General features: G+C 35.9%; 1 protein-coding gene across 1 annotated transcript; it reads left to right on the plus strand.

Annotated features, from left to right (window-relative positions):
• Nucleotides 1–5204: 5204 nt before the first annotated feature.
• On the plus strand, nt 5205–16754 carry LOC100378657 (alpha-adducin-like). Its single transcript, XM_006813832.3, has 8 exons — nt 5205–5260; nt 7072–7131; nt 8229–8378; nt 8839–9069; nt 11944–12087; nt 13343–13441; nt 13656–13829; nt 16159–16754. The coding sequence occupies exons 2-8, from the start codon at nt 7081–7083 to the stop codon at nt 16207–16209; spliced, it is 900 nt and encodes a 299-aa protein (XP_006813895.1). The 5' UTR covers nt 5205–5260; nt 7072–7080; the 3' UTR covers nt 16210–16754.
• Nucleotides 16755–18060: the final 1306 nt, after the last annotated feature.

Raw genomic sequence — 18060 nt, forward strand, 5'->3', positions numbered from 1 at the left:
TAGTGAATTTTACGGCTAGAGCATTTACTTTTGCCGGAGAAATGGGTTTCAAAAGCGTTGAGTTTCGAATTTGCCGGCACCGAAAGCTCCACCCACATTGTTTTCAAAATGCCTACTTTGCATATAAGGTGAAAAAACGCCACGAGTGCGTTGTTTGTGTTAGATAATACAATGAAAGGAATCACAGGAAAGAAAACACACACAAACTTCTTTGCAACGTCAAAACCAGACAGAATATAAAGTGTCTGTTTGAAAACACAGCCGGCGGTTGAAATCAACTTGTCAACGATAAACGGCATTCAGAAGCCGTTCCCAACAATTTTGCCTGTAGTTATGATGTACATAATTCTGAATAAATAAGCGAAAGAGATTCGCTGCCGCCGTGCTAGTCGGTAATGTTCTATCTCATTATTTCCGGATCGTAGCGAGAATGATTATTTTTATAGTGATCAACCACAGTCCCTCTATCCCTCTAGAGGGACTGTGGATCAACGAAGCACTACAATAAGACATTCACGTACAATTTCGTATGCAAAATGAGTAAGGACAGAGTACATTTTGTCGTGATATTGCTCGACCAAGTTTTGCCGTGATTGCGTTTCGGGCATATATCCGATAAAAATGCACATTTACGCATTCTTGCGTTTGACTAGATCGGCATAGTTTGTAATTCTTTCTAGTTTGTCAAAAAATAGACGATAACCTGTGGCTGCGAAAGAAATCTTAAGCAGTTTCACAATTCGTGTTTCTCTGCCTGATGTCCGTGAACGACCTATCAATCATATTCAAAATTGCGTGGGAACCTAGATGATACTTTGTAGCAACACAGTTGAGGGACTGTGGTAGCAAGTTCCAGTATAAATGTAAACAATGTCGCCGCTGATGTTCTTTCGTCGTTGCGCAGCCTAGTCAAAATAATAAAATGAGGCATGGGCACGAACACGTACGTGAATACGATAAAAAAATATTACGACCCGGTAATCGATCCAAGATGCTCTTGCCTGTGAGGTTATTGAAGATAATATTATTAGTAATAATAATAATAATAATGCAAGGACAATCAACATAAATATTATTTGAATATACAGTTCTCTTAGTTATCTGGGACATGGAAGTAAAAAGAGATCCTTTTCTAGCTCCATGTCTGGGGTAAAATGTGGTCGCTCAGAGACAAGAGATTTACTCTACGCAACGTAATTTATGTATGTGAATATATTTATTGAACATTGCAGCATAGACCGTGTCACTTTAGAATGAACTGTCCATACTAGTATACCCGACTTGAATACGGATTCCAACAAGCTGCCTCGTCACCGGAAATGAATTGTTTATTTCACTTTACAGGGCTCAAATCAGTAACTATACACATAAACAAAAGATTAGGACTATCTCCATTTAATGAACGATTGACAGTTGCCGTCGTTGAATAATCAGTCAAATTAGAATACTAAGCTCCGCCAAGCCCATGGTTAGTATTCGCCAATAACAGTTCGATGACAATTGTTTGCTTCATTTTTTAATGGTGGAGTTAGTCTGTCTCTTGTTCACTAACAGTCACACACTGTTAACATCTGAACGTGTGAATAATTTCCTGTCATAAATTCAGACAGCCATGGTAAAAAATATATTTTACGTCAGTAAAAATACGTGGTCACGCCTGTAAAAAGGAATTCCTGCGTCACGCGCCGCCGATTACGTAAAAACAATAGAAGGCTTCAAAAGTAGTCACACCTCACAGAGGTGTTAAATTTGCCACAATGGACACGAAAACTACGATGGTTGTTACTGATGTAGTTCTGACACAGAGCACACATTTCCGAGATAAACCATAAACACGAAGTCATAGGATATATGAAGAAATAAAGTACATGTTTTGTGACGAGTTTCTCTATCCCTGTCGTGGGCAAGAAGTTTGTTTAACCGCAACCCGGGTTGAAACACAAAAAAAATGTCTGGCGTTGCTTGACCGGGATAGAGGGGCTGTGTATTGGGTTTGAGGTTTAGGGCTAAATAGATGTACGAACCTGAGCACTTAAACCTAACCATTTTAACTTGTATAAATAAAATTAGAGATGGACACAAAATATAAACCAGTAGTAATATGTTTCGTTAAAATGAAAATGGGCATATTAGCGTTGAAATATTCACAGAGGTGTAGTTATCATCGGTAAAAACACGTTAACTCGCTAAACAGGAACTCGTGCATATGCGACCCAATGTTCAACAAACGTAATTTCGTTCGCTGCTCAATGGCGCCAAGAACTAGATACAGATAAATGGAAATGAACAGCCGTCTCCTGGTTGCCGGGACGCCGACTATTTTGGGCACCGCCAGCCAATGGTGGCTGCGGTTTCACGCACCTCTGTTGATACTTAGTACTAAGGAACGCAAATCGCGGAACTTTTCTCTAAACTATGACGTACTCCCACTCACCCATGGAGCTAAAAAAATTTTTTTTAGCTCCATGACTCGCCCCAACCTAGCATTGCCAAATAAAGAAACACTTGCAATTCAAATACGATTGTTATCGATGGACACAGACCATTGTTACTACCCGTTAACTGGCTAATTGGGTGAATTTTGCGCCTGTTTTATTGAATAATACCGGGTTTGTTAACGATTACGTCAACTGCTACAAACAATCAACACAGTTACTAAATATTCCCAGCTTCATGTTTCAGAATACACTACATCATAATAATACAGTCTTGTATGTCGTCAAACTATTCTCTACATGAGGTATTCACGTTTTCTTTTCTCTTTTTTAGCGTCTTAATTTTCTCGTAGCTAACAAATCTGTCAACAATTTTTCTGTTCCTAAATCTATGGTGAAAAGAGTAGAGAATACAATTTCGGATGTCAGAGGGTTGTCCAATCAGACTGCGCGAATTGACGGTCTCTAAAGCTGGTCTCAGACACGGTCTCATTCCCGGTCTATGTGGCATCCGAGAGTCTCTAAATCGGTCTCAAACACGGTCTCAAATGGCATCTTCCTCTGTGGGCGAGTCTCAAAACTGGTCTCAAATGCCTTCTAGAGGGTACCGTACATACCTCCACTCGGCAAGTATATTCATGTACCTCAAGGGGAAAATATCGTACTTCTAAATATTGTTTATTCCGAAAAACTGTACTCCTGAAGGGACTACTTTCTTTGCTCTCAGACCTCATTTGCACATGGGTTGTGGAAATACCGATTTTGATTTCAGGGACGAATCAAAATAAACTGCAGTACATATGTAATAATTTATTTTATCTATTATAACAAGTTTCACATTACTCAATAACATACATACATTGTTTGCTGAAAAAAACAACAAAATACACTCAGTAAATGTTATTTTCAGCCATGGATACTCTTTTTAGTTGAACCGTGTTTCAGCAGTGTGAATCACTCAAATTATCGAGAATAACATTTTTGAAATGAATTGAGAAATTCTCAAACGCAAGTTATTTGATCACTCTACAGATAAAAATGTCAGAGTGCCGTGGAAATGACTGAAATTACCTTCTCACGAACGTACCACACCTATTCACAAGCCACACAGCTTTGTTTAGAGCGTTTTCGGTTAGCATTGGCGTGGAACACGTAGAAGTGCTTACAGCGTAGAACGCGCTACAGCGTTTCAGTGGCGGCTTTGACGTACATTTTTGCTCCATATAAAAAATACCCTATACATCAAAACAGAGTATCTTACTTAATATCCATTCTGGCACGTTCACTGCCTATTTCGGATGGCTAAAGTTCCTTCAAAACCCTGAAAGCAACAGCGGTCAGAGCAGCCCCAGTGCAGCGAACGACAATTTGTTGTGCGCAGTATCGTTGCGCAGTAGTTTCAGTGACGTCATCCATATGATATACCCATGTAATATCCACTTGGCGGGCAATATACCATGTAATATCCATTTTTATTCCATGTCATGTGACCGAGTCTCAACCAATCACAGCATGCGTAACAGCAGTGAGATGTGATAAACTGGTTTATACTGATGATTCTGGCCTACCACCTCTATAATGAAAAAGCTTGGGGACAGAGAATCTAAAACCTTCATCTGATTCTAAAAGAATGGAGAAGCTAATTTGTGGAATTGGCAAAGGACAAATGTTATTCAAAGGACAACATTATACATGTACTTAGATTACCTTATAATATGTAGGTACATAAGAAATAGGGGGATTGGCGTGCATTACCGGTATTTAAAAAGTGGAATACAACTCGCCCAGAAGTTCTACTAATAAGGGTAAACAATAAATCATTAATAAAATGTTGTAGGCACAATCTGTATATAGTTCAAAGATAGCCTTTATAAAAATTAAATTTTCACAGCTTTCGTCCACCGATTTCGCACCTTCGGATCGATTGACAACTTGTAAATACTGACTATACGTATTACTGCAACCGCCCACAACACAACGTTTAACCATCATAAATGTTTGTTGTGAAAGCAGCTTCTAAAAATTCACTCTCTCAAAAATAAAATAAAATAGACAAAAAAAAAAAAGAAACTCTGATCAAAAAATGTATATCGTTTAAAAGTATGTTGATACAGTGATATAAAAGTACGGCCCAGAGATATGGCTTCCTTTCATATTTTAGCATTTGGTGGCGCACTTTCGGTGAGAGTCGGAAATCCGGAAACAGTCGACCGTTTCAGGATAGGTGGGCGTGACTACAGCACGGGAAATATCTCAAATTTACTTGGATACGATTAATCATTTTCAGCAAAAAAATCAATAATTGCTCATTTCAGTGGGGCACAGATCTAAAATGGGAAGCGTGTGGGTGGGCATTGCACAGGCACTTTAAGTCAACTCCCATATTGTCCTTCACAGTGAAAAGTAATGCAGATATATTGTAAATTACACAGAGGTAACACTACAATACATTTCCCTTCACATTCCCCTGTATTACATAACAATCTTTGAGCTGAGGCAGTTATGGTTCTACAACCATCACCAGTTCTCTTGTACTTGATGAAACCGCCAGCCATGCACAGTGCGACGAGGTTTAGCACTTGTATGGCTTCGTTGTATTATTTTTGAAAATTCGGAAACCTCAATTTTGGTTATTTTTGTCACAGTACCACTGTATACGGTTTACGGCTTTTTTTTTTATTGCGTGCTCTTATGCGTGCCAGCTTCTAATGCATGCCAGGTTAAAGGTTAAATGCCAAGGGTCAATGTTATACATTTCCAATTCTAGATCTAGATCAACGTTTTGAGTATAAAGGTTGCTGGAAGTTCGCTTTCCCCTTATATAGGTAAGTAGTTCTGACATTGTCGTACGTGTTTCGCGTACGATGGATTTCGCACACGCAGTCACTGGACTGGCGTGGAATCACAGTACATGCTGTGTATGTAATTGTATCTCAGTCCTAGGATATCTGAAATTGTATTGTTATTTATGATTGATGAATACTAGTAGTTGAGTAGAGATAAAGATTTGAACTTGACTTTGTATCAACTGAGACAAACGGTTTAGAGAAAGGCTCTCTTAATTTTCATACTAAGTAATTGAGAGCGCTGTTCCGTTCGGCCCTGAATGAACAGGATTGAAATCGGGCGGACCATGTGAAGAGGTGGGGGGGGGGGGGCAAGGGGGTAGCTGGTACAGTTTTACAGGGAATAAAAAGGGCTTTTTATAATTTACAAGGAAAAAAAAGACGTCTTTACAGTTTACAGTGAAAATTGAATTTTGCAGTGAATTGTGTCATCTAGTCGTTACAGTTTCGAAAATGTAATTTCCTTTAATTATTCTTTACGACTTTTTTTATTTGTATGTAAATTCTTGTACGTACCAAGAAAAATGACACATTTTTACAGTGTACGAAAAAAATATTTGATTGATTACGTTGTACGTCTAGCCTGTGATTACAGAATTACAGAATTTTTCAATTTACGTTGTACGGACAAAAAAATATTGCAATTACGTTCAACGAAAATAACCCTTGCCCCCCCTCTGTTAACGCATCAGAGATAATCTCCTGCTAATCAGTAGTTTGTTTGTTTGTTTGTTTGTTTGTTTGTAGCAGTAGTTTGGCACTGATAGAATGCTGTTTTGTGTAAACGTAGCAATAGAAATTCAGAATAATGTGAAAATATTACCGGTAATTTAGTTTCGATATTTTGATATTTTATCATGTCAAGGATTTATATGTATAAGGAAAGAGGATGTATAACTATAACTATTATCATGTACAATGAAAATAGCATCACATCTGAATATAGATATAGATCCAAAACCAAAAGTTTACATACATGTCACTCTTGAAATAAATAAACTGTGAATTTTCAAATAGGTTCCCAGAAATATATTCCAATTGATGGAGCATTAATTCATGCAAAAAAAAAATGTTTTTGTTTCAGCAGTTTTTAGGAAATTACAAGAGTTTATGTAATGGCAAGTGCCGTCATAGATAATGCAAATAATGCACCCTCTATAGCCCTCTATAGTGAACCAGAAAGTTGTGTTTTTCAGACTTGGTGGGAGGGTTTTCTTGAGTTACTTCACGCTATTATCATAGTTCACTTCAATATCTTGAAATTAATTGGGTCTAATGTGAACAGCCAAGATGCACTGGGATGACGTCTGACAGCACTGCTTCGATCTAATTTAAGTCAACATTAGCCATTGTGTGGCGCAGTTTCAAAATGAATCAGTCTGACAGCACAGCAAGCGACATTCTAAACATTCAACCACAACTTAGTAATTACCTTTACTTATTTCAAATGTACTTACAATATGCATTGAATTTTAGATTTTTATTGACCTGAATATATGTTGTTAAACTCAAAATATGCTGACTGGTTCCAACTTGGAGCTAACAAGAACTTAGCTCTATGTACCATTTTACATTGCCTGGAACTGGTATTGCATGTGATCAACCAAAAGATTGTCTGCTAGTATTGTGTATATTATCCAGTATTTGACATATTTACAGCACTTGTAAAGACACTGGTGTGAACACAAGATTATGAGATTCTTATTATTTTGATTACTGGGAACATTCCTTTCTAGTGAGAACACTGTATTCAGCTATGGTATGCGCCCTCTATGTGTGTTTTATTATAGATTATTACGATGGATGAGAATGGTGCTATTAATAGATGTTGTGAACCTCAGATTAAATTGGTAAGGTTGAGTGCTTTTTACCTTGCCCGTATCATCAAAGATGGAATGGAAAGGTATATTAAGGGAAAAATTACTGTTCGTCATTTTCATTGTCATTAATAATTGTTATTGTGTGCACAATAACTTTACCTTATTCATCAGTATAAAGACTTCTCTGAGTATGAACGACAGATGCCCTGTATGAAAATATCATGCAAAAATTGAGACAATCTGATAAAATATTTTGACTGTTTCTTCTTGACTGATCAATGGTAATACTCATTCAAAGATCACTGATCCCAATGGGAATATGCATTGTTGTATGTGTTCAATGAAGCAAATCATTTATCTTATAATAATATCCCAAATCCAATGGGAATAGACTGGACTGGGTTTCAAAACCAACTCATGGAGAGATTGCACAGTCTGATACACATTTGCAAACCTACCAATAAATCTTTACAGGAAACAAGATGTCAGAAAATCAATATAAACACTCCTATGAATTGGGTGCCAAGCTTTTGATCAAGATCTGAAGCCGATAAAAAATTTGTTTAGTCCAAAGTTATCAAAACAAAAACAATGCAAAAATACATAAAGGCAAAACATTGCATCTACATTTTGAAAGGAAAATTGTACTCAAAAATATGTATTCTGTATTTGACAAACAGTTCATTCGACAAACGAAAATAAAATTCACAGGAATTTGTTTCAGCTGTTAGAACAGAATGATAGAGCTTTTATAATACTAATTTAAAAACGCGCTTTAAAAACAAAGATTGCAGTGTTTGAAGATGTAGATTTTCAGGAGGCAACAGGTTTTGAAGATCATAAATATTTTCATACAGACATATTTAAATTAATGCGTTTACCCTTTTCACCACCAGACTCCCTTTCCCACATTTGCACTTCTTATATTCTTCAATATTTCTGGAATGAACGCTAATTTTGGAGACAACAGACAAAATTTGAATCAATTTTTAGTTTTTACTCAAACAATTTTTCTATTTTTGTCCCAATCTTCTGTAGGATAGTGTAGGACTATTTTGTGAATTTGTGATGAAACAGGGAACTGGTGGTGAAAAGGCTAGTATAATTATGTATCATAATCTTTGCAGGCTGGTTCACATCAATATAAATTTCCTATTCAAGATGAGAAGTTGAGTTGCTATGACGATGCTGAGAAAAATCTAAGATGTAAACTAGCATCTCTGTACAGATTAGTAGATTTCCATAGATGGACACACTCTATTTACAATCATATTACAGTAAGCAATATACGTTGTTAAAATTGACTCTTGAGCTAGTCTTAAATATTTTTGTCATGTGCAGTGTAACAATTTTTTTTTTAGCCTGCCAGAAATTTACGTGATGTAATAATTTGATGGTGTATGGCGTAGGGATTATTGTCTTTTAAGCACTCCACTGCTCTATATATTGATAATATCAGATATTGCATGAAGGGACGTCTGCATTAATTGAATACTGTCACATTGGATCTTGTTAACAGATTCTGTCTAAATAGAGTAATGTAAAATACTTTATTTTAGCTGGAATTAATTTTCACTATAAAAAACAATTTTTGGGTGTTTCGTATGGATTTTGTTTTACTGATTTCTGACGTGTTGAATGTAAAATATAGGAAAAAAGGTATATTCGCTGGATTTTATTTTTATTGAATCATTCCTTCATCGAAAATAGCATAAATTAATTGTTTGTTTTTTGCAGGCAAGAGTATCTGAAGATGATGAACATTTCTTGATAAATCCATTTGGTTTATATTATTATGAAATAACGGGGTCTAGCCTAGTGAAGATAGATATCAATGGCGATACATTGGATTCTGGTTCCACTGATTATGGTGTCAACAAAGCTGGTTGGACATTGCATTCTGCAGTACATGCAGCAAGACCTGATATTCATTGTGTCATACATTTACATACACCCGCTGGGGCTGCGGTAAGTGCTATTGTGTAAATTGGGGTATGATATGGCAGCAGATGTTTACACCATTTGTGTTCAGTGATGAGTTTCAATTACTGTTGCTCTATAGTGTTTCCAATATAAACATTGAATGCGCCAATTTTAGTGATAATTCTAACGTTGAGAAGAGTGTCAATACATTTTAGAATGAGTGCTGATACAGTTTTTGTTTATGCTAATAATATGAGGTTATTACGAGGATACAGCAAAGTATGCACAAAGACATGATCGATCGCCGTGCAGCGGAGATCGATGCAACAGCACACTGTCTGAGTGCATATCCTTGTAATAACCTTATTATTATACATCCTTTCCTTCCAAGGATACGTCATGGTAATGCCGAAATCCAAAAAGACTAGAACAGAATCAGCGAACTTCTTTGTGTGGAGTCCAGTCAAACTCTGGTGGCAGCCATGTTTGTTTTTATTTATAGAGGACGGTTGCGCACGTAATCATTCTATATTTGGAATTTGCATTTTCTTATATGGTAGGATGAATAGACCCTGTAAAATACTGCAAAATTATGGCAGGCTGTAACTATGGCGTTACAGTGACAGATGTATAATAATAAGAGGTTATTACAAGAATACCACAAAGTATGCACGAAGACACTTTAGCAGAAGTTTTGACTGATGCGCAGTGAAGGTCGATGCGACTGCGTACTGTCTGTATATACTGTAAATGCATTCACTGAGATTTAATTTGCTATGTTCGTTGATGAGTGTTATTTGCTGAACTAAATCAATAGGTACAGGTAACAAAACAAAATAAATTGTTTTCCTGGCAAATTCTTGAACTTAAAACTCAAATAGTGAAATTAAAGGCCAGTGAAACAAATTATTTTACAGTACCTGTGAAGTTTGATATTACCGTCTCATATATACCGGATTACAAGCCACAGAAAGAAAAATGCTAAGAAGAATAAAAAAAACCTTTGTTTCTGTCAGATTAATGTGTCTACTGATCCTAGCAATGTTTGGTGTGTATTGTGTTAAAAAAAAAGAGATGTGTAACCCAGATATTATTTTCACGATAATATTAATATTAATTAATAATAATAATCACAGCTGCACTGATTTCTATAATGGCCAATCGTTAGCTAGCATTTATTCCACTAAAAGCAGTCCAAATGTCGCTGCTACGAACATCATTTGATGATTTTATTGTTTGTTTTGGTTAAAAAGGTTATTTGATTTTCATTGAACAATAAATCCACGATAAACGATAAATGTGGTTTGTAGTTCACGATGACATTTTCTAAGATGGTGAATAAGGAAATCTCAATTAAGTCATCTTAGAATATCAGATTTATTAAGTCAGGTATTTAAAATTGTAATGGTTGCCAACACAACTGAATTCCATGTTGATACATCAAATCATATCTAACCCATCCTGTAAAATATGTTGACTGTGGGCTCTGGACTGATGCACAGACTTGTTAAGTTTGGGATAAATACCATGCATATTAATTACCTAATTTGCTTAATATTTAGTAATTTTTTTATTTTCATGGCTTCAAAGATGTATTGGTAACATAATTACTAATTTTGAAATAAATTCAATCCATGCCCTTTTCACAATCGTTAAGAAATGGGCTGACAACTGGACTTAAGTAAAACACATCTTTGTGCTTGTTCAGGTTGGGAGAATTTAAAAATATGTTTCCTTGCATATACCTCCTTTATAACACAAACACTTTTTGGCAGATATCTGAAAAATCAAAAAAACTCCTAAAAACTCTTGACCAAATATAACACATTGAGATGATAGCTATTTCAACCGTGATGTCAAAAGTTCAATCTGCTTGCATCGACCAATCAAATTACTTATTAGTCCCCGTTCGGACGCAGTCCGAAAGCGGGGACTTATGTTTTGACCTCCGTGTGTCCGTGCGTGCGTGTGTGTGCGTGCGTGCGTCTGTGCGTGCGTCCGGACCTGTATCTTAGAAATGCCTGGACCAATCAAAATCAAACTTCACACATACATCATACATGATATTATACATATGCACGTCAATTTGTTTCTTGATCTGATTCAAGATGGCTGAATGGCGGTCATTTTTGTGCTAAAAAAATCCTAAAAATCAAGCATTTCTCAGCTGTTTACAGATGGACTTTGTTCAAACTTGGTATATACATTAGATATTATGGGACCTTGATGCAAATAATTTTGTTTTTCAGATAAGATTCAAAATGGCCGACTGGCGGCCATTTTGTTTTAATGAATGGGCTTCTAGACCCATATCTCCGACTTGTTTTGACTGATTATATTCAAATTTTAAATATTCATTATACATCATGTCATAGATAAACAAATATATTGGTTTGACGATCCTATTCAAAATGGCCGAATGGTGGTCATTATTGTGCTAAAAAATCATCAAATATCAAACATTTCTGGCATGTATGGATGGATTTCGTTCAAATTTGGTACATACATTAAACATTACAGGTTCCTGGTGCACGTCATCTTATTTTTCAGATTGGATTCAAAATGGCTGACTGGCGGCCATTTTGTTTTAATGATTGGGCTTCTAGAGCCATATCTCTTAAATGCTTTGATTGATTATATTCAAATTTTATATATTCATTATACATCATGTTATATATATATACATGTATTCAAAATGGATGATTTTGAATGCTGTTCCAGAGCAATATCTTTCAATATGGACAAGTACTTTTTTGACGATCAGATACAAATGTCAATCATTTTAATGTTAAAAAATCATATTCCTGACATGGTTATATTCCAGCTATATTACTATAAACAAAACTATATATCTTAAATTTGATAACTAACGGGGACTGTGCCATGCATGGCTTGTTGTTGTTGTCTTGTTTGATATAGGTTTCTTGCATGAAGTGTGGACTGTTGAGATGTTGTCAGGAATCTCTGATTATCGGTGAAGTGGCATACCATCCGTACAGTGGTATATTGGTAGATGAGAAAGAAAGACAATTAATAGCTAAGAATCTTGGAAAATCAACAAAGGTAAGTTTAGGTATCACACCATCAATACTATTCAGCTTTTGAGTACTTATACAGTCAAACCAGTGTATAGAGGGTCGCACTAGTTTAGGTTCTGCACACATGCGCGCAGTTACTGATTGGCAGGAACCGGTCATTTGCACAAGATAAAATAACAGCGTTGTTTTTGCAGCTGTTATTAATTATACACGTGTTACATGTCTTCCTGTTAATAAAAACAACTTACGGGCAATATTATCGTGAGCCGATGTTGATCAGCAGGTGAGATTTGTTATCAGTTATTCAAAACTTACGGGCAATATTATCGTGAGCCGATGTTGATTAGTGAGTGAGATTTATTATCAGACATTCACAACTTACGGGCAATATTATCGTGAGCCGATGTTGATCAGTGAGTGAGATTTGTTATCAGACATTCACAACTTACGGGCAATATTATCGTGAGCCGATGTTGATCAGTGAGTGAGATTTGTTATCAGACATTCACAACTTAGGGCAATATTATCGTGAGCCGATGTTGATCAGTGAGTGAGATTTGTTATCAGACATTTACAACTTACGGGCAATATTATCGTGAGCCGATGTTGATCAGTGAGTGAGATTTGTTATCAGACATTCACAACTTACGGGCAATATTATCGTGAGCCGATGTTGATCAGTGAGTGAGATTTGTTATCAGACATTCACAACTTACGGGCAATATTATCGTGAGCCGATGTTGATCAGTGAGTGAGATTTGTTATCAGACATTCACAACTTACAGGCAATATTATCGTGAACCGATGTTGATCACTGAGTGAGATTTGTTATCAGACATTCACAACTTATGGGCAATATTATCATGAGCCGATGGTTAATGCAGGTGGTCTATATAAACGTGGTCACTATAGGCAGGTGGTCTTTATATAAAGGTGGTTACTATAGACAGGTGATGTATATAAATGTGGTCACTATCGGCAGGTGGTCTTTATATAAAGGTGGTTACTATAGACAGGTGATGTATATAAATGTGGTCACTATAGGCAGGTGGTCTTTATATAAAGGTGGTTACTATAGACAGGTGGTCTATATAAATGTGGTTACTATAGGCAGGTGGTCTTTATATAAAGGTGGTTACTATATGCAAGTGGTCTATATAAATGTGGTCACTATAGACAGGTGGTCTTTATAGAAGTGGTCATTATAGGCATGTAGGTGGTCTTTATATAAAGGTTTGACTGTACCATACTTTTAATACTGTTTTCATGTCTTTACCCAGATTATGATTCTACATAACCATGGTCTAGTAGTATGTGGAGAGACAGTGGAGGAGGCTTATTATCTTTTGGTTAATCTAATGGCTGCCATGGAAACACAAGTAGGGATGACATCAATCATTTATTTAATTATCATAATTACTGTGTGATGGCTATGATTTCATCAGTAATTTTTGTTAGAATCATTTAAATTAGATTCATGGCATGTATATATCATATTTCAAATTAAATATTTACTCGAAAAGTAGTGGTGTGGTATAATATACCAAAATATAGCAAATAGTATTTTGAATAATTAACTTTGTTGTGTGATAGGTGCGACTGATGTCGTGTGGTGGTCTGGATAATATGATATTAATGGATGAAGATATGGTGCAAAAAGTAAGATCTGTTGCTGGATTGGGCGGGGGTGGAGTCAGTAAAGATTCAACTGAATGGAAGTTTGGACAATTAGAATATGAAGCGGCCATGCGAATGCTTGACAATATGGTAAGTAACCACTCACACTTTGTTTAAGAGATTTAGAGTCTGATATATAAATAGTTTTAGAAATAAAACTAGATCAAACAAGTAATTGAAAATGACAGTCCCCGTAAAATTTTTGAAAGTTCTCTTTGTGCTCGTCATATTAAAGCAGAGGGGTTGTCGCGAGCGTGTCCTTGAAACTTCAAGAGATTTAGAGTCTGATATATAAATAGTTTCAGGAATAAAACTAGATCAAACAAGTCATTGAAAATGACACAGTCGCCGTTAAATTTTTGAAAGTTCTCTTTGTGCTTGTCATATTACATCAAAACTTGTGTTCCGTGTAGTAGTAATATGGCCAAAAATAAAAACAGCCGTTATTCGGCAATCTTTGATCTGATTATGAAACACACTGATATGTATGATGTATGTGCCAAATACGAATGAAAATGGTACATAAATTGTGGAAATATAGTAGTAAGGCCAAAAAGTCAGATGGCTGTCAATCGGCCATCCTTGACCAGATTTTGAAACAAATTGTCATGGACATGCATCCTAACATGTATAAAGTACATGTATGTGCCAAATCTGCATGAAAACTGACAAACCACGTCCAAGATACCGCATATAAAAAAAAAAAGATGCCTGCCAGTCGACCATCTTTGATCCAATTGCCAAATAAATCGTCATGGACATGTATCCTAACATGTATAATCTATGTACCAAGTTTGAATGACAACTGACAAAGCATGTCCAAAATACACCATTTTCAAAAAACAAGATGGCTGCCAGTCGGCCTTTTTGAATCGAATCGCTAAACCACTGCATGTGCGTATGTCCCGCATAAGGTACTAGGCACATGCAAAGAATGAACGGATTCGGTCCACAGGATTCTGAAATATGACTCTGGACAGACTAATGGACGGACAGACTCACGGACGGTCGGGGACATGTATCCTAACATGTGTGATCTATGTACTAAATTTGAATGAAAACTGACAAAGCATGTCCAAAATGCAACATTTTCAAAAAAAACAAGATGGCTGCCAGTCGGCCATCTTTGATCCAATTGTGAAATAAATCGTTATGAACATGTATCCTAACATGTATAATCTATGTACCAAGTTTGAATGAAAACTGACAAAGCATGTCCAAAATACAACATTTTCATAAAAAAAAGATGGCTGCCAGTAGGCCATTTTAAATCGAATCGCTAAACCACTGAATGTGCATGTGTCCTACATAAAGAACTAGGCACATGCAAAGAATGAACAGAATCGGTCCGAGGGATTCTGAGATATGACTCCGCACGGAAGGAGACCGAATTATAAGTCCCCGTTTTCGGACTTCGTCCAAACGGGGACTAATAAAATAAGTGTTATGCAATTGTGAGTGAGGTAATTAGTAAAAGAAATATGTATATTAAGTAGTGTTTGAGTTAACTAGTAACAGTAATGTGAGTTAACTAGTAACGATAGTGTGCGAGTTAACTAGTAACAGTAATGTGTAAAATTTCATTAATTATTAATTCATGGTAGTAAAAAGTAATAATAATTTATCCAAAAGAACAAATTAATGATACAAATGGGAATTAGTTTTTTCATTTGCTCAAATTAATAGAATAATTTTGGGGTGATTCAATAAATAGTGATTTATTTTTTTTCCTATGAAAATAAATAGAGACAGACGCAACATTTTCCATGATAATCTAACATCAATAAGTTTAGTGAGAACTTCATGTGTACATCAACAGTGTCGTTTTGTTGCAGCTTTGTAGAAAGTACATAAATCTGCCCAAAGTAATGCTGTAACATCCAAGTTAAGCCCAAGATTGACATTCAAAAAAAGTATGTTCTTTTATCTGGCACATGCTGAATGGAAATTTTCTTTCAGCCAATTTTATTGCATGGGGTGCTCAACTAAGCACCTACCACCCTAAAAAACATGATTTTTGTGAGCTGACTACCCTTGGCCCTAAGTAAATATGGTACTTGTTTTAAAACAGGACAGGGAATACAATATTGTTTTATGCAATGATTTGCGTCATTATTAATTTCAACAAGAAATACAAATAATAACAATGATTTTGTTGATGTAATGCAGACACGATCTGCTGGCACAGATTTCAAAGAAAGAAAATAGCAGATTACAACACACAGTACACTAAAAAGTAGTTTATTGATTAAATCACGTAATCAGGCAATTTAATCATCTGCCAGCTATCATAAAAGTATTTCTGTATTTTTGACATGACTGACATTGTTTTGCAATTTATTGTTCAGAGCTGTAAAACACTTAAAAAGGCATACATTGTAACAGTTTGAAAATAATTTGTATTTGTTTTTTCTTACAGGGATTGAAAACTGGTTATCCTTACAAGAAAGCTATTAAAAGCAAGCAGTGAATTTCTGTTACAAATCTTGATTTATAACAACTACCCTCACAGTTTAATGTATGGGAACTCTCCTCAGTTTAATTTATTTTCGGGGGCAGAGCTACGTCACAAGACATGCACCACTGTACCATACATTTCTATGGTTTTGCGCGAGCTGATTTGGAACGTCGGTTGAAGAGCCGGTGAAAATAGCTAAATTCGAGAAAACAGTTGAAAGTAATCAAAGTAAACAACTAAATTTATATATGTTGCACACACAGGGGTAATCTTTTACACTGTTCAGGGGAGTCTCAACAACCATCCCAAAGTACCGTTTTCAGCCATTGTTTTCACTGGGATGATTGCCAGGCGGTGAAATAGCCTGGATGTCCGCCCCTGAGAATAGCAGCTTGACATTTCTGTAACTGTCCATGGTGCTAAAATGTGGAACTCACTTCCTAACCGAATGAAGGAGTTCAATGATTTGTATTCTTTTAAGCAAATGGTGTCATTGTGGTCACCATAATTTTAGGATATTTTAATTACTTAAATAAATAATTATTTGTGAAGTCTTACTGTTGTTTGTCTTTGTGTTCGATGTTTGTAATTTTTGCTTTTGTTTGATATAATTTTTAGTAGTCAGTAATATTAGCCTTGGTATTTCAAACTTTAAATAAATAAATTGAATTGAGGTTATTAGTAAGCACAAAATTCAACCCTAAACTGAACATGTACATGGCTTATCCCTAAGCATCTACATATGTAGAGAGTTCCATTTAATCTGATGAGTGGTTGAGATATTGGTTAATTTAATATGTAATAGGGTTTCAAACAAAAACTAATCTAAGGTTTGCAAATTATCCAAGAGCACGTTTCATTAAAATATGTTGAATGGTACTTGAGAAACAAGCGAAAATACTATTGAATTCACTCCAGTTAATGCAGTATGCCCTCATCTGTTCTGCTGGGCCAACCATCTGATCAGGTAATGAAATTGACAATCTGAGCATTGTTCGAATATCTCAAGAACAAATTATCAGATTTAAATTAAACTTGGTGCATAAATCCTCTGGGATAATTCTCAACCCTGATTAGATTTTGGTTGAAATCCATGCATATTAATTACCTAGTTTGCCTATCAATTAACCAGATTTAAAAATTTTCACTTGTTTCTCATGTATTATTAAATAGATTTCAATGAAACTTGGTACATAGATGTTCTAGGATAATGCACAATACTGATTAGTTTTGGTTGAAATCCTGTGCATAATAATTAACCGATTTAAAGCACTGGGCCAAAATAACTATCATAACATAGTTGTTTCAAAAAATAAGGTATTGCTACACAAGAAATTAATTCACCAACAAAATTGGGGACTACCCCTGTACTGTTTCCAGTGCTTTTTAAAATGTGTAAGGATACAACTTCAATTACAGGTGTAAAACTATATACAAAATATAGTTGAATGCTGGTGACCTTGCCCTTTGTTTAATATTATTTCCTTTATCATAGGTCAGCACATATAATACAGTTACACATAGATTGGGTCACAATGCTGACATCTGTCAGTGGTCAGCATACACAGTACAGTCACGCATAGATTGGGTCACAATGCTGACATCTGTCAGTGGTCAGCACACACAGTACAGTCACGCATAGATTGGGTCACAATGCTGACATCGGTCAGTGGTCAGCACGCACAGTACAGTCACGCATAGATTGGGTCATAATGCTGACATCTGTCAGTGGTCAGCATACACAGTACAGTCACGCATAGATTGGGTCACAATGCTGACATCTGTCAGTGGTCAGCACACACAGTACAGTCACGCATAGATTGGGTCACAATGCTGACATCTGTCAGTGGTCAGCATACACAG

The sequence above is a fragment of the Saccoglossus kowalevskii genome, chromosome 10 (genome assembly GCF_978046115.1).
Source record: "Saccoglossus kowalevskii chromosome 10, keSacKowa6.1, whole genome shotgun sequence".
In the NCBI taxonomy this organism is placed as follows: Eukaryota; Metazoa; Hemichordata; class Enteropneusta; family Harrimaniidae; genus Saccoglossus; species Saccoglossus kowalevskii.